This window comes from Ammospiza nelsoni, chromosome 5, assembly GCF_027579445.1.
Source record: "Ammospiza nelsoni isolate bAmmNel1 chromosome 5, bAmmNel1.pri, whole genome shotgun sequence".
In the NCBI taxonomy this organism is placed as follows: Eukaryota; Metazoa; Chordata; class Aves; order Passeriformes; family Passerellidae; genus Ammospiza; species Ammospiza nelsoni.
In genome coordinates, this window is record NC_080637.1 from 46348114 (window position 1) to 46372858 (window position 24745).

Here is a 24745-nt window from a genome sequence, read left to right on the forward strand (position 1 = left end):
GTCTAGTGAAAAATTTTTAGTATAACTATAGATAAAAATGGTTTGGGAGAATTCGCAGTAGTGCTAAAATTATCTAGATTACATAAGAGGAAGAACACATTTCATAAAAGCATTGTGTAATATTTTGCCCTCATGTAACCATCAGTTTCTAAGTTGCCATGACAGAGACTATTTTTCTTCAATTATTCTATTTCTTAAATATCAATTCAGGCACCAGTTTCTTTCTAAATTTTTCTTCATTCTTTTGCTAGAGATAAGAGAAATCATACATTCAGAAATATGCATTTGAAAGTTCTATGTTGCTGTAGTGTTAAACTTTTCTAAATTACTGAAACTAGTAATAGAAAAAATGAGCTGCTTATATTAACCTTTGCAAAAGTCTCTGTAAGTAAAGAAAATCAAAATCAAATTAAATTGAAAGCTTGATGGGTGACAAATTCACAAATCATACAAAAGTGTTTCACTTTAAAATAGTTTGAAACAAGTATCAACACTAACTCAATATATGAGAGAAGTAATGAAAGTAGTAAAACAATTTTACCACATTTTGCGATGGAAGGCATTTGAGAATATCCACTTTTAATCTTAAAATACACTAATGTTTTCTGATTTGCTTTGTTTTGTTGTTTTGGTTTTTTTTTTTAATCTATCTTTTCTTCCCCACTTCACATTCTTTTTCTCAAAAGTTGAAAACCAGGACCCTGATGGGAGAATCCAGAAACAAAACTGTATGGAATCCAGGTCCCATCTTTCCATATAAAAGGGAATTTTGTGAATAAAGGAGTTTAATTAAAAGCACCTTAATTAAAGCTTAAAATGGATATTAATTTTAATTAAAGTTTAGACAAAGTTTGCAAGATTTGTTCACAGAATCTTCTAAGTTGGAAGTGACCCAGAAGGATCATCAAGTCCAACTCTCAAGTGAATGGCCCATAGAGAGATTGAACCCACAACTTTGGTGGTTTTATCAACAGGCTCTAACCAACTGCTAAGTGGTTGAGAATGTCTGAATGTGACACTAAAGTAAATGTAATTAATTTTGGTTGCTTGCTTACTTTATCTGAAAATAGATATAAACCTGAAACAACCTTATATCGAAGCATATTTTATACAGTGAGATAGAGACAGCAAGGAAGTTACTCCATTTATGAAGATTAAATCCACTCTACAACAAACAGTGCCATCAATCAAATCAAGAGAAATCGTAAGATTGAGGCAACATTTCAGAACACATAACAGAATCCAGTCCTCTGTAGTTAAAAGGCCTGGACACCTTCCAGTGCAAAGAATTGAACAGAAAATTCACTGCTGCTGTACATTGTGTCTCTTCCCATCTACGTCTATTTTATTTAAAGTTACCCCTTTAACATTCTTATAACTTACTGTGCCTAAAACCCGATGCGCCAAAGAGCTGACAGGTTGGGACAGTAGCTGGGAGAGTGTATTGCTATAGAATTTTCTCACAGGTTTACACAGGAAGCGTTTAGAAACGCAAAAATCAAAATTGTTATTACTTTGTAACTTGAGTTTAGAATGGAATAATTACAGGAAAATCAGCTCTCAATGAAACACTGTTTTAGATTGCTGTGACCAAGGGCCATAGCTCTAGAAAATCAGCTTACAGCCTTTTGCAGCCACTCTTGTACAAAATATATTTATACACACCTACATGAATAGTTGATACGATTTGTGTATCTACATGTTTCAAGACAGCATTAAAATATGCACTCAGCTTTGAAGATATGTATCTTTCTTGAGTTATCCCTTTTAACACATTGAGTTGTAATAAATACAGTTGTATTATATATCACCTTGCAGCATTTCTAATAAAGTAAATGCAAATGTATCTTAAAGAAGAAAACGTAAGAAGTAATTTCATTTAAATCATAGTCTAATGCAGGGGGAAGGAAGGAAAGGAAGGAAAGGGAGGGAGGGAGGAAGGAAGGGAGTGAAGAAGGGGAGGGAGGAATTACACACTAACTTGGCAGCTGACATCCATTCCAGCCTCCAGAAGCACCTGCACGACAGCTTTGTGGCCATTACGAGCAGCAAGATGCAAAGGAGTGTGTTTTCTTGTATTGCAGTTCATCAGGTTGGGATAGGCTTTGATGATCATTTTCACAACGCGCAGACGTCCATAAAGTGCTGCCAGATCCAGAGGTGTTTCCAGTTTGTTGTTTCTTATTGTGGGGTCTGTCAGCTCTTCCAGCAGAACAGCAACAACTTCTGAATGACCATACTGAGCTGCACAATGCAGTGCTGTTTCATTTTCATTGTTCTGTTAAAAAAATCCAAAAGCTTCAGATATTCATGTTTAATCCACAACAGAAATGCTCAGCTTCTATAAATTGCTTCCGTGAGCTCACTACAGAGGCAGAGTTTGTAATATAATGTATGGTAATATATGTTAAATGCTTCAAAATTACTCCACTGAAATTTTAATAATAACACATTAATACTTCAGCTTGCTGATCTCAAGCAGATGAGCTTCTTATGTGTCTACACTGCTCCCAATCCATTTTAGCAACAGGCCCCTCAAAACCTTGTAGCTCATGATATGCCAAAATCTGTAAACTTCTTTGATTCAACTGTTCCTGAAATTATGATTGAGTCCTTCTCTTAAAAATACTCTGACAGAGTACAATCTCTTCTTGATTTTGCTCATTTTATACCATAGCGGTTTATTATTAGAGAAATGGAATTATGGAGTAAAACTGCAGTGCAAATGTATCAGGCACAAAGTTAGTTTCATGTATCACTATAAAAAGTTACTATTCAGACAACAATTAAAACTCTGAAGAAGACAAAACAGCACCTACACAAATATTTACAAATCCTTTAAGCATTTGGTCTTCTCAGGACTCCAGAGAGAGGTATCTATGTGTTTTATGGCATTTGAGTATGCATATGCTCACAAATATGCATGTGAACAGGTTTTTGCTCTATAAAGCAATGTCCTCCAAGTGTTTCCTGAAATATTACTCAATAAACTTAAGAATAAATATTGAGAATAAGCATTATATTTTGTAATTGTTTCCATCCAATTCTGTCTGTGTACTTGCAACACCAAAAAGACAACTTCAGGAAGAGACAAAGGAAATAGTTTATTGAGCTCTCTGAATTCTATATGTCATCCATATTATTAATACATCACATGCAGAATTTACAAAGCTTTAAAATACACTAGATGCTCTAAATTTTAGAAGTATATACATTGACTGCCGCTTCTGATAAATTATTTCTAAAATGCTGTGACGGTTTAGGAATATTGTACAAGAACAAAATCAATAAGCTATATCAAAAATTTAAGATTCATGTAAATTCAGAAAAGGTGCAAAAGAAAGTTAGAGATATCACTCTAAACGAAGAAAAAGTGGCAAATCTGAATCCATAGTTCTATTTTTCAAGGAGAGAGCTGAAGAAAGTTCAGGGGACAGAGAACTGAAAACAGAAAAAAACAATTGCCTTTTAAAAGACAGGAAGAGTCAGAGATTCAGAGAAATTAGGCTTTGGACTCTTACTCAAAAGCCAGCTAGGATAAGAATATTCATGTCGCACAGTAAAAACTAGAAAGGAGTATTTTTGGTAATGATGTTTCTAATTCTGTAACCAAAAACTCAACTCTTGGGTTTGTGATTTTAAAACATGACTGTCATTTTCATCTCTTGCAATATAAGATGACTCAGATGAACTTGGGAAACAGAAGAGACAGATCAATACATTCAGATAAACCAATGTTGCAGTCAAACTCATGGGTGTCTGCAACACTACACAAGATCTGAGACTAGAGTATGTTTCCTGCTAAACTGCAACACAGAGGCTAGAGAAGATCCAGGTGGAGAAGCTTCCACTGGCAGACACGGCTTGATGTCTAGTAAGTATTTAAATCATTGTGCATCATTCAGACCACCATGTCGGCTTTCTTTATTGCACAGACCAGAAATTCATATTAAAATATATATACTGTCACAATACTACACTGCTGCAATGTTCTACCAACTACCTGAAATAAGCTTTTTGTGCTCTAGTGACTTTAATATATCTTCAAATAGGACCCAGCAAAGTAATTTTTTTATGTACAATTGTATGCCCACAAATCACAAGCACAGTTTATTCAAATTAATTTTTAAATTTTTCAATATTTCATAGACAGCTAGATGAACAGGTAACTGCAGCCTGATTTTGTGTACAATTAAGTATGAACATCAGATAGTTGCACACAAAATGGACAATCATGGTAATTTTTGCCTACAGTTACTGTATTTATATGTCCAACGGACATAGCTACACAAGAAATTGTGTAATAACTATACAACTAACTATACTGGCATTCTAGGAGGTAAATAACAAAATACATGCTTACAATTAAATATCTGTCCAAAATCATCTGAGGGTTTTTTGAAGAACTTATGGAAGTACTAATTGAACTATTTCAAATCTTGTGCCAACTATGCTAATATTGTAGCTTAAGAGTATTCTGATTTCCAAAGAAACAAAAATTAAATTTGCTATGCTATTTGCTTTTCTCAAAATGTGATAGACAGATGCAGACACATAGATATCAAACAGTACAAGTCGCTGCTGCTGAGCAGCAAACTGGAATTTGCTCCCTCTGGATAAAGAATATCCAGATGAATTTTCACACAAAGACATATTGAAAAGAAAAGGTACATTTTAAACTAGCCTGATGCAGAAAAGTAAAGTAACAAAATGTTATAATTTTCAGATATATATTGTTGAACACTTTTAAATGGTTTTTATTTGCCCAATAAATGCTACATTTCAGTTCACGACCAATTGAACTGATGCAAAATTAGAAAGAGCTACATATCACTGAAATAAAGCAAAAGAATGCAGCCTGGGCAAACATGATAATTAAATTACCTTCATATATGCCCTCATAACAAGCATTGTACATACTGTGTTATCAGAGCTGAGAGGTACTACCTAATTAAAACTTGATAGTAAAACATTCCTCCTTCTCCAAAGTGTAAATTAATAGCTTCAATTCAGGTAGAGAACAAAATTATTTTTAACCTTCAAAGAGTAAATTAAGACTTGCTTAACTGCCCTCTAAATTTATCTACTTTGACAATTTAGTACTACTTACATAAATCAGGTTAGAATGGAGAAGAAAGGAGAGGAGACTATTGATTTTAAGGTAGTTTGCCTTCATATCCCTAAAGTCACATAGTATTTTGAAGCAATATTTTAAAAATGTGAAAAAACTCTTCAAGAAATTGGCAACAATTCAGTGCTCTTGCCTGTATTTTCAGTTCCAAGCATAAACAATTGTTTCTGGAGCATAGAAAGTTTATGTGTTAACAGTCATTGCAATGAGCAGGTGATCTGCTAAAAAATACCTGCAAGCAAATTACCATTCTGTAATTAGAGCCTCAAATTTGATACCCAAGGGGTAAATAATACATCTAGTGCTGAAGAAAAGACTAGAATCCTTGCAGCAATTTTGGATACTTCATGATATGTTGACGGTTTCTGTTTCTCCCGGCTGATTTATGACCGGAGATAGCTCAGGGATGCCACTTGTCGGTTTCTCGGCTGTTTAGGTGGCCTGGAAAGGCCCAGGGTGGCCTTGGACAGCCCGGCGCTTCAAAGGACGAGGAGAGACTTCTGATCTTTTCTCAGTCTCAGTGTTTATTAATTGTTTATCTAAAAGATTTTCTTTCAGCCCGACAGAGGTCTGCGCAGCAAGCCAGCCATGGGCACACTCTGCAAGCCCCCGGGGCAGTCACTTATCTTTATACCTGAAGTTGCGTGTACAATATTTATAATTTTTCCCCAATACCTTCTACCCTTATTAACCGGTGCACTTTTAGTAATAACCAATCCCAAAGTGCCACCATCACCACAGAAGATGGAGGCCAAGAAGAAGAAGAACAGGACACACCCCAACTCCTCCATCTTACTTCTTTAGACCCCCCTGTACAGAAATCCTAAACCCTGTGTCTTACACTCTAATTAACTTATCCCTTCACCATTCACCCAGTGAAATCCTCCCATCCTCATACAGGTGTCATCTCCTGTGTCGGATCAAAGTCCAGCCACCAGACACTTCTGGCAACATTCCAGGACTCCCGAGCCCCCCAAGAGTGTTCTCGGCCACTCTGCACCTCTGTCCTGAGGTGCTGAGATCCCACAATATGTTAGCACCTACAAGATCGATTCTACACCTGAACGGTTCTAGAAAAAGAAAGATTGAGAAATAAGAACCAAGTAAAGACATACAAAATGTAAGGTAAATAGAGTAGACCAATATTATGCAAACACAGTATTTTAAAAACAGAGGCCAACATTCACGAATAATAATATTTTTGTCAAGTAGTTACTCCTACAGTGCAAAGGACCTTGTTCAGAAATAAGGAAAGCATTCTATGAGTCAGCTTTAAACCTTTTTTAAATTTTCTTCATTATTTGTTACAAGTGTTATTTCATGGGCAAGATCCTGAACTTTTGTAGCCTTGCTCTGAATCTCTTCTCTTCCACATACAGCCAGAACTCAGGCTGGTGTGGCTGCAAACTCAACTCTGCCTTCAGTGCCCCCTGCACCTCATCAGAATCTGCAGGCTGTGCTACATCATTCAGCTGCTAGGGAGGTGTGCCACTGCAAAATGTACAATATATCTTGAGGTCTATTCATTAGAGAGCAGATTAGCAAATACATTACAGAGACAGTTATTGTAGCTTGGCAGTCTGATAGTGAAGTACAGGAAGTATCAAGAGAATGAATGGCTATCATGAATATTATAGAGGCCCTAGTGAAGCCACTATTAAACTGTGGGTAAAATCAGGACATTTATTGTATAGTTGTGAAGTCATTTTTTTCTTTGCCAAGCAAGTTTTAAATCTCCTAAAGTCCATGCAAGTACTGTACCAGCAATAATAACTCAAGTACTGATTTAACACACCTTTCCAAAAGATGCTCAACTCCTTTTTTTATCAAAAAGGAGTTGAAAAAGGAGACTTCCTAAATCACTGAGCCGTTTTTGTCACATAATCCCAAAGTAAACTAAATGAACAAAACATTTGTTATTAAAAGCTTTTTGCTTTTTTCTCGGTTGTGAAATGAGAATTTAAGTTGAAATTAAAGAAGGAGGTAACAATGGGAGATTCTGGTGGGACATTCTGGAAACACCTATCTATATATGCTGAATATGCTCAAAAGTAGTCAACTAGAAGAAAAAAACAATACAAAAATAAGGCTTTCATAACTAAATAAATAGAGAAAAAAGGAGTGAAAGAATATATGCAAGACAGAGAGACCTCAGGATGGTCTTTGTTTATATATTAAATCAGGAAGACAGTTTCCTGAGAAGTTCCACCAAGAAGTTAATTATTCTGAAAAAATAAAGGAAGTTTGTCTGCAAGTTACTCAGTGTGAATTTAAATCAAATCTGACTTCCCATTGAAATTCACTTTTACTTATGTAAAAAAGTAATGTAATATGGTTGACTACTTTAAAAAACCTTTTTTCCCAATTTATTGTTGCAATTGGCTTAAATCACAAAGATTGTGTGTGCACTTTTTTCCCTTCTAAAAAAATATAGTAAGAGCTGGAAGGGAAACACTGAAATTCATATACTAGTATCAAATTAATTGAGGAGTAAAATCAAATGCAGAATTTGAAAAGTATTGGGTTTGCAGGCTATTTTGGAACTGAATTGAACTTCTGGAAATCCATGAGGTATCACTGAGAGAAGTCCATGTTTCATTTGGATGATTTGGAGAACTTCACAAATATGATAAAATTTAGGTGTGTACATCATATGAATGCATCCGGGACTCTCTTCATATTCCAGAAGAATTGTTGAGTGGTTTTAAAGAAATGTGGGTGGGTTTTGTGGCAATTACAATTTGATGCAAAAGCAAATTCTACAGCACACTGAATCCATAAAAATTTCACAAGTGTTCACATTTTTTCCTGTAAATTTTTCACAACTCATACTCTGTATATATATAATTGCAATATATTTTATTCATATTTAATAAAAATTTATATATTTATTAGGATATATTTATATTTATCCCTGACATTATTCACTTTTTTCCTGAAAAAACCAAGCACTGCATATTGACCTGTATGTGGCTGTTATTAAACACTTTTTCTTAAATTAGGATTTGTTATCAATTATGCAATTTTATGATGAAAGTTGCCACAATAAATGTTTTAGCTATCCAGATCCATTTTGCAGAAATAAATTATAAATAGTTTGACTGTTAACAGCACACATTTTTGCTTTATTATCAATTAACAAATCTTAATCTCATACTATTTTAATTCAGTTTATATTTTACGTAATTTTAAATCCTCAATGGAGTTAAACTCTACATTTTTGCAATGTCACCATATTTTGTGGTTTAAAACATACACCATGCCTGTCAACTAAGACTCCTACATGAAACAGTGATAGAATTCTTCATACATAATTGTTATTCTCTAACCATTCTCTGTGTGTAGAGCTGCCAGGCTACATTCCACTACCCCCATAATATAATTGTCATTCAGCTGTTTGTCTCTTTACTGTTTGTTCCAATTTTATGTAATAGGAACAGCAGGGGGCATTCAGAGCTTTAGATGCTGGATATGGTTGCATATGATGCTACTTAACTGCATTTTCAAAGTGTAGAATGCAGTTTCATCAATTTACAATATACCAAATAAAATTCATTATTTCATCCAATATAAATTTATGCATCATGAGCTTGTCATTTATTTCTTTGTTCAGTCATCCAACTGCTTTCCTGTAAGTCTTTAGAAGCATTTCTTTCACACAGAATTTCAATCAGATAGATGAAAACAAAAACATGTTACAAATTAGTGGCAATAATGAACAAAAAAATCATGAACAAAATTTTCTTAAAATGCAAACAATTACATCTTAATGTGATTCTTGGAAAAAAAAAAAACACCACTACCAAAAAAAAACAGAGGAAAAAAATAGTCTGGCTTGAGTGCACTATTTGCTGAGGTCAAAAATTGTTATGAAATATGGCTGTCCTTATCTCCAGCTCTCAGAAGAAAAAGGAAAGAAAAGTAGTCCAGGATTTCTTAGAAGCCACAGCTTCAGAGAGAGAAGTTAGAGCATTGAGGAGACACCTGCCTTACAGAGCCTATTTGCAAATAAGCAAAGGCCTCAGAATCCTACAGGCTCATGGGAAAGCACAACAGGTGTTAGGGTGAGGATGCCTCAGGTGTTATTTGAGGATATGTGGGTGGAGGTGGCTCTGTAACAACACAACATTCCCTCTTTCTGGGATACAGAGGATATTCTCCTGCACACAGTGATCATTAGCAGAGGGAAGTAGGTGCCAGCAAAGTAGTCCACACGCTAAACTTGGCCATTGCCTAGTGGAACATTAAGGAATTTACAAGGTCAGAAAAACTCTGTATATGTGAGTTTAACTTCAAAGTTTGATATGATCAAGATGCCCTTAAAAGACTTAAGATGCAACATTTCTTGTGAGGATTGCTCACACATTTTCTATTGTAAGGTTTTTGGGTTAAATACATAAACAGAAGGACCTTTTTTGAGTCAGTGGTGTTTAGAAGTATCAGCTGCATCCCTGCTTATTTGCTCCAGTGATCAAAGCAGATACAGCACACCTAATCCAGTCTGACAATATTCTTAAAGTCTGAGGGTATATGTGGGATTGGGGAGAAGTAGGTTTGAATTTACATTTCTCTTTCTGATCTTACCGAAATATCTTTTTGGCTCTCAGCCTCTCGGAAGCTCCTACACAGTTTCCAGTATTCTGTCAGTAGAACATACGTAATGTCTTCAAGCAAATGCGTGACACACGATTCAATAGTTGCTTTTTGTTTTGTTGCATAAATAAAACTGAAAATACCTCTCCTTGACAAAAGCTAATCCTACAGTTCAACTGGTTTCATCCTACATAAAACAACTGATGAGAATGAGAAAGTTGGAGAATTATGTTAATCTGAAACTGAAATCACAAAATGACAAATTTTGAGTATTGTTTTTTTCTTGAATGTGCCAGAGTATTACAGGATATCCCAGAAGACTGCCACATGGATATATTTTATTACTTTACTTTCCTATATTTCCTGCACTAATACTTGATATTCATATCTTAGTTATTCTATGGATTCCAATGGCTAGGTGTATAACCTCAGATATCAAATAGATTACTCAAAGCATGGTGTTTGGAGTGTTGTAATCTAGGTCTCCCATTTCTTATCTTCTCACTGTTTGCCTTCTGGCCACAGTACTGTAGGCACTGAAAGAACAATTAATATGTAAGATTTCACTTTGCCATTTGAGGTGTTGTGGGGTGCCAGGTGGGACCATACCTGGACTTCACCACTCTCTCCACAAGGACCTGAAAATTCTGAGCACCCTCTGTCACACTCTCAGGCCCATGCAGATGTCTCAGTTACTGCAGGGTCTCAGAAGATCCTGCATTTCTGTGTTTGGACACGAATTCCTCTTTTAGTCATCTGGATAGCCCTGTTGGCTCCTGTGATTACACAGCCCAGACCTCTGTGGAACCAAAAGGTGACCATGCAGGCAATGCAGGCAATTATAGTTTAGATCTGAATTAGGAGCTGACTCCAAATTCACATTCCAAGTCTCTGACTACCTGTTGAAGATTGCAATGCACTTGTTTTCCATTACCATCTGTATGGCAGATTACCTTTGTCAAGTGGGCAGTTTGCCTTATCTCTCTCTGAGTGACCACATTCACACCTTCCTCAGGAGGGGAAATTGCTGATAACAGACTATTGAATGTCACTGCATGACTGATAAGAACTACAACATCCCATTGTGAGATGCTCCAGCCAGAGGGGGGAGCCAAGCATTGCTACCCAGATATAATCCAGAAGATTGAGACACTGGCATGGCTTTCTCTGTGGGATTCCCCAGAGAAACAGCAGCTGTCTTCTTCCACTGGATCTTCAGAGGAAGAATACATCCTTCTCTACAGGACCCCCTGCTCCAACAGAACCACACCTGACACTCCCGAAGGACTGCAGCCACATTTCCAATTGGACTGCTATCAACACCCCACAGGGTGTCAGGTTGAGTTCTGACTCTGTCAGTGCTGCTTTAGTGTACTGCATTGTCTATTTTATCCTTTTATTTTTTTCCCTTTCCCTATTAAAGAACTGTTATTTCCTGCTCCCATATTTTTTGCCTGAGAGCCCCTTAATTTAAAATTTATAGTAATTCGGAGGGGTGGGGAGGGTTTACATTCTCCATTTCACGGGAGGCTCCTGCCTTCCTTAGCAGACTCCTGTCTTTCCAAACCAAGACACTACTCTGGCAAATGCAATTGTTTAATGGTTACTGTCTGCATTTCACAGCCTACTTCCAGCTCTTAAGCAGCTCAGCCTAGATGGTGTCAAATTTTAATCAGCTTCTTTCTATTTCTAAGTACTATTCCTATGAATGGACCATGGAAGAATACACAGAATAAAAACAGAAGGTGTATCATATGTTTGACAGCAGAATGCAACATGCTTATACTGCACTTACACACTGTAATACTCTCAATTTTCTCTTGCTCTTTCTTTTTATCTATCCTTTCTGCTGCTTGTGCATCCATGCAGCCCATCTGGTTTGATATTTACCTCTGCATATCTGATTTTTTACAGTACTCTTAAAATATACCAAGAATATTAATTTTATCTCAAAGATTTTCAGGAACTTAGTATCTCAGAGTAGAAAACTGCAAATTTACAACCATACAAAAAAGATGCAAAGTTAGAGTATGTCTTCATGTGATTTTTCCAAAGCAAACAGAAGGTTTTTGCATACTTTTAAAATCTAATATTCTTTAAGTCAGTGCCTATTCAGAAGAAAGGTATCTGGTATGCGTATAATGGAAGATTTTATCAATCTTGGAGAAGAAATTACTGAAACAATGGAAAACAGACTTTTTTAAACTTGTCTATAAATTGGTCAAACCCATAGAATATGTGCTGGATTTTTTTTCTGATGATACACAAATATTTTTTATCACTTCACCTGTTCATTCACTCTGGAGTGTGATGGTCCATGATGGATGAGAATCTTCACAATATCTACATCTCCTCTCCAAGCAGCCAAGTGAATAGGAAAGTAACCTTTATTATCTGCTACATTAGTTGATGCTTCATACTGAAGTAATTTGAGAACTATATCCCTAGAAAACAGGAGGTAAATCTCAAAATCAACAGAAAACTAATTTTATTAAGTTTTTACATGAACATGCATTTGACCAATATTTTTATCCTGGAAAATAGAAAAAAAACAAACCTGTATTTCAAGCAAAACCGCTACAAAAAGTGAAGACAAATAATTTCTGAACATTAAATACTGAAACATAGACAAAAAACTATTAATTGATATTAATGATTCTTACTTATGAATACCATCAACAATATTATCATCAGTTCTCTGAATCTGTTTCTTTCAATAGGATCACCTGGCCCTAGAATTATTTTTAGAATTTTCCTGTAAAAACATGTGCATGTCCTCAAGGCACTAAAGGCAGAGAAGTACTCTTGTCCCCATCACAGCTGAGCTCTGGAGGCAGGATGACAAGAGGATAGTTTGATGGACACATTTCTTACTGTAAGGCTAAGTAATAGTCTTTCTTCTTCTTTAAGGCATTATCTCAAAGATATTTAGGAAACAATGATGATCTAGCTAGATTTATGAGATAACTTCTATGTATAACTTCTATGAAATAACTGCTATTTTCCACACTCAGCTGCCTTGTAGCAGTGAGGGGAAAAGTGACTTATTACCATTTTAATTCTCTTTATATTCCTTTTGGCGTGGCTTATCATACATTAAGTGAAAGATTAGCATAAATTGGTATATTGCATCCCTGATTTTTAAGCAGTTTCCTGTACTTAACTTCAAAAGCTAAACTAAAAATCAGCTGTGTGGTACGATAACATTACCAAGTATGTCAGAAAGTAAATAAATTCTGTCTTGCTGCTGCATTTGTAGTCTCATAGTTTGACACAGTCTGGCCTCCTTAGTTATTAAGCTAAGAGAATCTATGATCCAGTGTGGGCAGCTCTATGCACATTTTTTACAAATATGGAAAGACTTACTGATTTGGCTCAAAAAAAAATCATTTAGGGGAGGGAACTTAATGTAGCCTATGTTATGACAAAAAAAATTACCACAAATTAAGACAGAAAATAAATCTAATGCCGTTATTCTTCCAACCTTGATAGAACCTTATTTAATTGCATATTGAAAGACAAATGTGATGAGTTATGAGGGAATATATCCAGCACAAAAACTGCCAGTTGACTTCAAAAGATACTGGAGTCATCACATCTAAGCTTTGAGGAAAATTTAAGCTGGATTTTGGTTACTCCTGACATGGTCAAATTCCATGAGAACAGCCAAAAAAAAAGAGAAGGTCCACTACAGAAAGATTCCTGTTGCACAAAAAGTTCCAGAAAAATGACTCCTGAGGGAAACTTTTTAGTACACATAAGGTTTGAGAGATATCCCATTAAATAATAGTTTGCAGTAAATCATCCAATGAGAGCTAGACATACACAGCGGTTCCTTTGAAAGGAACACCAAACAAAGGAAGCCTAAACTGAGCTGAGTAGAAGATCATCAGAAGAAAAGCTCTGCATAGATGAAATCTATAGATTAAAACATACAGGAATTTTTGGGAAGAGTCTATTATGAGATTTGAGTTACAAAATAGAACATGCATCTCCTCCATCCTTCAAGAATGCCCTGACCCATCACACTTATCTAGGGTGAGTCTTTTTTAGTCCTTTGGCAGAACTTTTTCATTTTGTACAAATACATTTCAGAGAGGAGGAGACAAAGTCCTTAGCCCAGTAACATTACTGGGCTAAGTGAAATTACTTAAGGAAACAGATTCCAGTGCCTGCCCCAGATATAATTAATTACTCATATAAAGCAGAATAGTTTCACAAAAAAAGAAAATGATCCCACAATGACCAAGAAGGAGGGCATTCATCACATTCAGTGATCAAGCAAGATTTGAACAATGGTGTCCAAGTATCCCAGCCACAAATCATTGAATTATTGCTTTTCTTGAAAAACTCTGAAATCTCTCACATTCAACCTAGTGTAAAGTGGGAAAAATTAAAGTCCCAGAAGTTTTTAAAAGACAGGAACTTCTCCTAAGTGGGCAGCTTCTTGTGTCAAATAATCGTATGCCATTTTCATTTTGAATATCAAGTCTGAAAACTCAAATAGAGAGTAATGTATTGGTTATTTGTAATGACTAAAATAACAAAACTAGGACCACCAGGTATCTGTCCAGTTCTCTTGCTGTCCATGCTATCACTGCAGCAGGATCAGTATAATGGCTTGGGTAACAACAGGTCCTGAAACCCTCATGATTTATACAAAATACCTCAAGATGTATTCCAGTTTAATATAACAAGGTATAATTGTGATTTCAATTAATGCTACTTATCCTGCTGAGAGTGTAAGGGGTCATGGCAGCCAACACAGAACTTTGCAAAGGCTGTAGTTATATCTGCTGCTGTACATAAGTCCACATTTTTAAGTCCTCCCTGACCTTGGAATAAGTTTGGTCAATACTTGGTCTAAAATCATGATTTGGCTTTTGTGTGTTTTCAGACTTTATATTGCTAGAATTCACTTGAACCTCTGATAGTTTCAGTATTTATACAGCAATATTTTTAACTTTTTGTGTAACTATTACTGTATTGCTAGTATTAAATATACCAATCCCAGTTTTCATCTATTTAAAATCAGCAATCTTTGCAAGTCAGTGCTTGGGGTTTGGTTGGTCAAAAATTAGCAATAGCAAAAGAATCCATAAATAATGAACAAAAACGCTGAGATTAACAGACCATTTTAAGAACTTAGGCCTAATTATGTGGAAGTAAAAATATATTAATGGATGATTCTGAACCTTCCTACACAGCTAAACTTTGAAAAATGCACAATATCTAGTTCAAGAGTTTATATTATATATTTATTTAGAAAATACATCCCATATTCATCAAACAATTGATCCATCCTAAAGGAAACAGGCACCTTTCTAGAATACAATTGAAGACATCCTAAAGTTTAAATTTTTCATTCGAATGATGCAAAAATTCTGCAATGAGTAAGATAAATAAACAAAAGTTATGTGTTATTTTATGGACAGTCCAAAATCACATTAAAATGCATGCTGACCAGTCTTAATTTCCACTGGGTTTGGATCAATTCCTCATCTCCCACAGAGAAGTTTAACCAAAACTTTATGTCAAAACTTTATTTAGTGAAAATACCCTTTTTTTTTCCCTTGCTCTCAAGGGTATAATTACTAAATATTCTTTCCAAGTTACTTTTGCTTTGATAATGATTAATCTCTACTGTTCTTTGTTTCACACAATTGCTTCCTGAAATGCTCACACTCTACACATATGTGCATACATACAGAAATATAACACAATATTTTCTGCTGCAATTTCCCAGCAATGAAAACTACAGCCAAGACCAGCAGCAACAATGCTAAATTTCCCCAAAACCGAGGAAGAATTTGGAAGAAGCAGTATAGAATCAATGGCTTTTAAACTACATTTCCCATTTGTCATTACTACTTATTGATATTGATGACACTGTCAAAACATCTTATATTAATTCATTCCATTTGGAAAAAAGGCACTTCAATATGTCAAGGTTTGTCAATTTTTGGTACAAACCTCAGAGCTACAATATGTTTTCTTGCATTACACAGTTAAGTATCATTCTAAAAATGATAAAAACGAAATGTTAGGCACTTACTTGTGTCCATTTAAAGCTGCATGATGTAAAGCAGTATAACCCGAACTGTCAGTGCAGTTTATGTTTGGTCCTCGCCAGATGCTGCAAATAAAGCAAAATTGTGATATTAATTTTTTGACTTGGCAAGTACAGAAGTGTCAGAAATTTGATCTACAAATAACTTGAAGATCTCTGCAACAAGTGTGACTAAACATTAAGAGATTAATTACCTTGAAAAAAAGTTAAAAGAGCAAGTGTCATGTTGATATCAATATAATTTATTTATAAAAATAATTTAACACATCCATCTATATAAGAGTCATGAACTTTATGTAAGGCAGACTCAAAGACTAATAACAGAACAGTCATTTCAATTAGAACTGTTCTCCCTCTATTACTCTGGTAATTACACTGAGGTTATCATCTGATTTTGTACTACTTTTCCACAAGTAGGTACTCATTGTCTTTAGGTCAGTTAGTCTAGAACCAAACAAACATCAGATTAGTGAGAACCAATCATATTGCTTAAAGGGGCAGGAAATCTGGGTTTTTTTATTTACCTTGATATTTTAGTTCCCACTTTAGCCGATTATATTTTTTAAATGAATTAGATTCACTTTCAAAAATAAGTTAATTAAATTAAGTTTTGTTGTCTTGCTGTATTTTACAGACAGCCTCATTACACGTCCTGTTTAACCAGTCTCATGATCTATTATGGGCTTTCTAAAAAACAGTAAAGGACATATTTTGTTTCAAAGTGGAAAACATGGCTGCTAATCTACCAAAACCAACAACTAAACCAAGCCCTGGAAATTGGATAACAGAGGTGCATTGAGAAGCAGCAAGTTTATCTAACTGACCACATTTGAAACCGATTGTATCCTTGACAGAAGCAATTTACTTTTCTGTAACAGTTTTCATCATTAGTATTAAAACTTCCAGAACACAAAATAATGATTCCTGAATTAGTCTATATTCATTAGTTTCTAATACAGTGCTAAATAGTCACTGGGAAGACATATTTCCCTTCACTTCATACATTAGAATTAAGTGCTGTTGTTTAAAGAAAATAATTTGAAGCTAATAAGTGAAAAATTTTTCATACTGTCATTTTTCATTATCTACATCAGTAAAATGACATGTTATACTTAACAAATGATTTTTAAGATTTACCATTGAATCTGCATTTTATTACCTATAAAATGGAATATATATATTTGTACATATATATATATATATATCCACACAAGGGAATACTGATGTAGACTGGTCTTTTTTTCATTGTGTGTACTTGAATGATTCATTAGCTCATAAACTTAAGCAGTTGTTTTCCTACAAGTAATACTGTGTGCATACAGAATTATTTGTGTGAAACATTGTGTTCTGCACTGAGCATAATTCTACATAATGCTGGGTACCTCACCTCTCTCTGCAATTTAATTTCTTGGAAGAACAGGATTGAATTATTTTCTTGGGTCCAAAGAAGTGAAGAAAAGAAAAAGCAACTTTTTAAAAAATCTGCTCAGACATCTACAGATGTTCTTTTCTACAGAAGGCAACTTTCAGATTAAGACAAGTCATTCTAATCTTTTCAATTAGAGGAAATAATTTTAAGTTCAAGGAATAGTAAAAATTGAGTCCCTGAACTGCGAGCTCCTCTGCAACAGACAAATGATATTTTTATGGCAAAGACAACCATTCCTTTCTATTAGAAGGAAATAAGTCCTTATGTATTAATGAGGTACAACCTCTCATACTTTTGCACAGTGTTTATCAATTATTGTTTATTTATTGAATTATATTTTCATCCTTTGATATATATACCAGTTTATAGGAGAATGAAGAAAACAAGAAGTGGCATAGAAAGTAAGATTTAAAACATTACAAAAAAAAAACCACTACCAATCAGAACAATTTACATAGTTATGATATGGTTATAATTTGCTTGGTTTGACTTAGAGTTGATAGGATTTGTCTATTGGCTCTTTTTTTTAAAATGCAGGGATCCATTAATTCATGTACTGTTCATGATGCACTAGGCACCATGAATTAAAAAAAAACAAAAAAAAAAAAACAAACAAAGAAAAACTTAGAAACTCCTACCAAAATTCCCCAGGATAACCCTCATTTGTTCTCCCCTAATTCTAATTTTCTTCTTTAATCCATTCACTAATTAAAGCATTGTTTTACTTCCTGACTCCAGTCTTAGGAAATATTTTTCAACTGAAACTATATCGACTTAAAAAAAAAAAACCCTGAGACTTTGTTAGAGAGTACATAAATGCACCTGTGTCAAACTCCTCACGACACACAGGTTGGGCAGCTGAGGGGCAAAGGACCAAAGACAATGAGTAAATGCTGATGACACCAGAGACACCAGACAGGATGGACAGACTAATCACTGTCAGCTCCCAAAGGGGACACAAAGGCATGCTCAAAATCACAGTGTGGTTATCAAAGTACAGAACACAGCAAACACAAGCAGGACTTGGCTTCCCTTGGGCCTGTGCTCAAATCCTCTCCCAGAAGGTCCTGCATTGCAACAGGTCCAGAATATATACACAGGATATTTATGCTTTGATAACTGGGAATCAAATTAAATTCAAATTGGACAATCTGAAAAAAAATTATTACATCCTAAAACTCCCAGCTTCAGCTAAAGCTCTTCTCTTGCCTTTAGAACACAGCAGGACAGAAGTCCAGTCATATATAAGCTCCATAGAAAGCAGCTGACTTCAAACAAAAGTGGAATAGAGATTGAGGAAAACCTAAAGATCCCTCCTTTGGTATCATAAACATATACGATATGTGAAGAATCATTAAATATATTGATTTATCTGTGTATTAAAGTATCTGTAAAAACAGTAACACAAAAGAGGATCTGGCAGAAAACAAACACCACCATTCATTTGCCAGAAAAGAATATTCATTGAAAGAAAATCAGCAGCTCTTCAGAATAGTTAATATTGAATGCTCTCAAAAGCATATTTCTTCTAGTGATACAGTCAACCAAATTTCTTAATGTGGCATGCATTAGTAAGTTAGGAATTTGTTTTCCCATGTACATCAGTAAATTAAACCTTCCCATTACTTAATTTTTAAAAAGTAATTGAACCTACTTTTTGTGGAAAAAAAATTAGTTTTCATTCAATGGTGAATTAAAACACAATGATCAATTAGTTTCTTCCATTACATCTTGCCAAAGTAAGGCACAAAGAAACAAATGTTATACTACTTACATTATTGCTAAAAGCTGAAAGATCTCCTCAACAGTCTGCTCTCATTGTGGACAAAGAATACTGACCTTACATGAACTGACGTCAAATACTAATTGAAAATACTCTTTACTTGGTAAGAAAATTACTGTTGTTTTCTTTAATGAGCTTAAGTAGTTACATATAAAGAGTAGAATTTTAAAAGACACATGAAAATGACAGATAAAAGAAAATGATGGTTAGTCAATTGATTTCTTATTTTGCTATGCTTTTTGGAAAGAAATAATTGTGAAGTGGCTGTTGTTACACACATATGAATAGAAAAGCAAGGAAATAAAAGCTTTTTCCAGTTAGTCATCACACAGACACACTCTCCACCAATAGTACAAGAACTACGCTTGCAAGGTATGCATAATTTTTGCATCACATTTCTTCTCTCTCTATATATATATATATCTGCATTATATCATTCCATAATCATTATACTATTTCATGACTATGCAATAATATTTCTGGTCCTTACATGGGAGTCTTGCTAAGATGAAAGTAAAATATTCCTGGTAAACAAGGAAAAGCGTTTTTAAAAGCCTTAGAAATCAGTTCAGATTTACACAGCCTCTTACTGTTCCTGTGTTCCACAGAATAAATACACATTACAGGAATTTGTCTTGTTCTGAGCCAAAATCCCCCAAATTTTCCATGCTTTTTGTTAATCTGGCAGAAACACACTGACTAAAGTTTCTTAAACCCATGGCCAGGCTCTTTATTAGTGCTCTGCCTACATTCATAGACATGTTCAGTTGCGTAAACTCAGTTTATACAAAGTACATGGACATCTTAACAGAGAATTTTGAAAATACAATCTTTTACACAATAATATGTATCATCATTCAGATACCTAATAATTATATTACTTATTGTGAACAGCAGAAAAACAGCTCCTCTTCTCTATTTTATGCACAAATACACCAAATGGACAACTCTTGCTCTAACCCATATAACTTAATAATGTTACTTATCAAATATAGAAGCATATCTGTTTACTACATGTGATTTTTCTTTCTATGGATTCCTCTTGGTTAGAATCCAGTGTTATGCCAAATATATTATCCTATAAAAATATATATATTTCTTTTTCATGGATGGTTTTACCTATTATGAACACTCCTCTGCTCAATTTGATGTATATCTTCAAATGACTTCAAAGAAAGTAAATTTAAATATTTGCCTCTAGTAGCAGATAAAACTTTCTAAAGAAGTCACACTTTAAAGTCTAAAAAATAACTGTACATGCAAAAAAACCTAAAAAATGTATTTTAGGATTAATTTCAAACAGGAGCATTTATAGGTATTAAAGTAAGAAAAGTAGATGATATTTTGATTAAGGCTATCTTTTATTTTCTTTTCATTATCAAAAAAACCTGTTGCATGAAGCAGAGTGAAAAGTCTCAAATTATTTTTTTTAAATTTTAATTAAAAATAAAGGGAACGGAAAATGTCTTATCAATTTAGTTAATATTGATCTTATGCCAAACACTTCTTGTATATATAATTCTAAATTAGTGCTTTTGTCAGATCAGTGTGAAATGTGACTCAATTTTGAACGCACTTATTTCATTTTGATTCCTCTTGTTTAGTTTCCTCAATATAAATAATACAACAAAATTAATTTTCAACTTATTCATGGTATTATGGATGTTACTCAAGTTCAGGTTCTAAAGCAGTTTTTTCCACTTGCTTTCTTTAACCTAGATCTGTTTACAGTCTTGGCCTCAGTGTAAGTCTGCAAAACTGGAGGATTCCACCAAACTGTGATCTCATTTCCATACTGAGTGTCTTCAATTTGTGATTTCTATTTGATATAGCAAGAGCAATACACATTATGAGTGTGATTATTTAGTATACAACCTGTGGTCATTACTATACTTAGAGCTAGCTACAACAGTGGGTTAGAAAAAGATCTCTTTCCAAATATGCAAACAGCAGGATCAACACTTTGAGTGATAACAGAAGCATGGAAATAAAAAGTGTTATTTAAAAAAAAACATGTAGAAGAACAGGACCATGTCCAACGACATAAGACTCAAAAAACAGTACCTTAGCAGTAATTATTACTTTTCAAGTTTTGTGAAGAATCATTACTAAATGAACACTAGCAGATTTAACAGGCTACATCCGCCCAGACTAAAATTTGGAGTAGGGTGGCAGCATTTAAAAGTATGCAAGTAACCTAGTGTCCAACAGATAGCCTCAGAGATACTTGCTCACTTACCATTCTTGCTAACTGCATTTTTGGTTAGAGAACGATGATACCCATGCCATCATTAGTCCAACCTGCCATTCCATCTCCAGTGGAAAGAACTATGAAAAGGTTGATTATAAATGACTGAAAGTCAGTGTGTTGCTGAGGAGAGGCAGGAAGCCAGACACAGAAATACCAAAGTGTCGCAGCACACACCACAGTCAAGAAGGCCACAATACACAGAGCATCACCATACAATATCAGAAGGCTTCAACCCATACGGAGTAGCACCATACCACATCAGAAGGCTGCAAGCAGCTGCCCTTCTTGTTCTTCAGCCCAACCTTTTATACCCCTCATAGTACATGCATTGCACCTGTGTGCCTTCTGCTCCCTCTCGTGATTGGTCAGTACACCTGGGCACTCCAGGTCTCATTACCTTCAATGCTGTTCACCTGCTTTTCACAGCTGCAGCCCATTAGGGATGAGGCTCTGCTGCCAATTACCACAAACTGTGTGTGTACCCACACCAAAGTCCTGGCTATGCAGAATAGATTAGTCATGATGAACTTTACAGAGACACAATATGGACTTACCCTTTGAATAACCTCATAATATTCAATATGGCCTTATCCTGAATAACCTCAGGATAAAAGAATGCAATTGAAAGAAAAAGGTTTTACAAAAGCATATTTTGATGGAGTTAGGACTTAAGAGACAACTTGAAAGAACTCCTGAGAAGAGAAATTATAGAAGTTGCAAAGGAGGACATTACAATTGTGAAGTACCCAAAGAACAGCTGCAATAGTACTGAGATGACTGGAAACTACACAAATTCTTATTCACATGTTAGGTTGTGATGAACACCTCCTGTTTATCTATAAAGGAGCACAAAGGGACAACAGAGAGTTGGAGAATCAAGTAATGCCCTAGCCCTGCTACTCTGGAGCTCATCAGAGAAGATCACCAGTGCATGAAAAGGCCATCCATGCAAGTCCAGCAGGGCACAGCAGCACCACAGCAGGCAAAGACACACTTTGTTGGGATGTCTCTCAAAACTGTGCTGTGAGAGCCTCCACCCCACTGCCTAGGGGTGACACATATCAACATGAAACAATGCTGGATAACACTTCAAGCTGAGAGACACCACTGTCTAGGGCTATGGGACATGTGGATTCAGTAGGATTTCCAATGGGATATTTAGGAAGGAACCGAAGGCAGAGAAATGGATGGACTTAGGTGATTTGGGGAGGAACAATTTTGAGGAGATAGAGGGATAAGGGGACAAAAAGGGTTGACCAGTTGTGTATAGTTGGTTCTGCAGCACAATAGGCTGGTCATGTCCTGCACTCAATCTTACTAAATTCTGATTCTATTTCCCTGGACAGGGGCCTCTATCCTGTGTGCATGTATGAGGGCCAAACTACCCGCACCTGAGCCAGATGAGGGTTATTGAGAATATATGTCAGTCTGGCCAGGAAGTGGAGCAAATGAGGTCTGCATACCAGAAACTGGAGGGAGACCTTGGATCAGAGGCTGCTGCTGTAATGTGAGTGTGTAAGACAGTGTGTGATTGGTTAAGAAGACCAAGGTGGATCAGTCAGCAAAGTAGGTGAAGTAGCCTGGGAGCCAGTTGTGTAGCTGTATGTCTCTGAGGTTAAGACATCTATATTAAAAATACTAGAGAAACCAGGTCTTGACATAGACCACTGGGAGGCACATCCTACAACTCTTCAGACTGGACAGTTTGTGCATGTGTAACTACATGCAAATTTATGCATACCCAGTTTGGGAAAGAATCTATCTAGCAAAAACATGTTGATGAGCACTCCGTTTCTCCAATTAAATACTCTTTATGGTAATATCTAAAACTAAACCAGAACAGAAGTCACATGAACTATTTTAACTGAGCTAGAACTCTGTTTATTCGAAGCTGCAATCAATTTCCCTTGAGGGTATGTACTTTTATCCAGATAGTCTTAATAGTTACATCACTTAAAATAATTCCAAAAGGAGAAACACATTGACTTCAGGATGATGTCACACAATGGGATAGGAAATCAGTTATGCTTTACTTTAAAAATCTGTCATATATAAGGTAACTTCGCATTTGACCTTTACCTAACCAGTCTGGCTTCATCATTCCTTATGGACTACTTATCTAGAAGTACACTGGCTGAGTATACTGTATAATACTGTGGCTATATTCAGAATGCAAAATGCTTCTTACTAGTACTCGTTAGCTTTTAGAGTCAAGACCAGTTTGCCTGGAGCAGTTAAAAGAGAGAAAGCCTTCATCACCTATGACATAAGGGCTCCTCTGTATTCCACTTGTCTATAGGGACAAGCTGGGGTTTTGCTTAGTCCACAGAGAACCATAGTAATTCCAGCTTGTCAGTGATGAGTCAGACAGATCTTTGGATTCAATCCAGGCTTCTGTCCTTGAAAGTACAGTCATTCTGACAGGAAAAAATATTACCTCTCATTTGGCATCATCCTGCAGAAGAATGCTGTAAGAACAACTACAATTATGAAAATACACAGTCCAAAACCAGATCAGCAGGCAGTACCTTTTATAAGTAAAATAATTTATGTTTAAGCAATGTAAATCATTCTAAAACCATTGCCAGAGGTACGTATGATCTTAGGTGATCTGAGCAATCTGAAAGAATACCACACAGCTAATGCTGAAGATCAGTGCATCAGATTAATTGTTCCTATGAAGAGCAACTCGACTCTCATTGTATCCTTAGTTTGGGCTCCCTAATACATATGAGGTGGTTGGGTTCTATGTATTTGTTATGAATCAGACCTATGCACTTTGTATAAGATCTACAGATTGATCAAGATTAACCAGGAACACAGTCACTGTGTTATTTACTATTCAGCCATATAACAAAGGCTAATTGCCTTGTCTATATCTTTAAGTGTGAATACAACACTTATGCATATATTCATATATTAAACTCCCTCTATAAATAAATACTGGGTTGTTTCAACTCTTTTTAGACAACTAATACTTAGTGAAATTACATAAACAATAATTTTTCTATAATCACAACAGAAATCAGTCTTCTGAGTGGTTGTGAATATCCTTGCATATCTCATGATTCTAAGTACATCAAATACTCACTCACCAGTTGGTTGAGGGAGGGGATTGTCCCATTCTACTCTGCATTAGTGCAGCCTCAGCACGAGTGCTGTGTGCAGGTTAGGGTGCCCCAATATAAGAGTGATATAAAGCTATTAGAGAGCATCAAAGATGGTGAAGGGCCTTGAGGGGAAGCTGTTCGAGGACACTTGGTCTGTTCAGCCTGGAGGAGATTGAGGAAAAACCTCATTGCAGTTACAACTTCCTTGTGATGGGAACAGGAGGGGCAGACACTGATCTCTTCTCTATGGTGACCAGTGGCAGGACCCAAGGGAATGGCCTGAAGTTGTGTCCAGGGAGGTTTAGGTTGGGTATCAGAAATAGATTCTTCACCCAGAGGGTGTTTGGGCACTGGCACAGCTCCTCAGGGCAGTGGTCA

The 24745-nt window shown here is 35.6% G+C and overlaps 1 protein-coding gene across 1 annotated transcript in view; it reads right to left on the reverse strand.

Moving 5' to 3' along the window:
* Positions 1-24745, reverse strand: part of ANKS1B (ankyrin repeat and sterile alpha motif domain containing 1B) — a 407322-nt gene that overhangs the window by 347307 nt on the left and 35270 nt on the right. Inside the window, exons 2-4 of the mRNA XM_059471865.1 lie at positions 15780-15860; positions 12012-12168; positions 1982-2278 (exon numbers count right to left, since the gene is read on the reverse strand). Coding sequence (XP_059327848.1) covers positions 1982-2278; positions 12012-12168; positions 15780-15860 — 535 coding nt within the window. The remainder of the gene's footprint in view (positions 1-1981; positions 2279-12011; positions 12169-15779; positions 15861-24745) is intronic.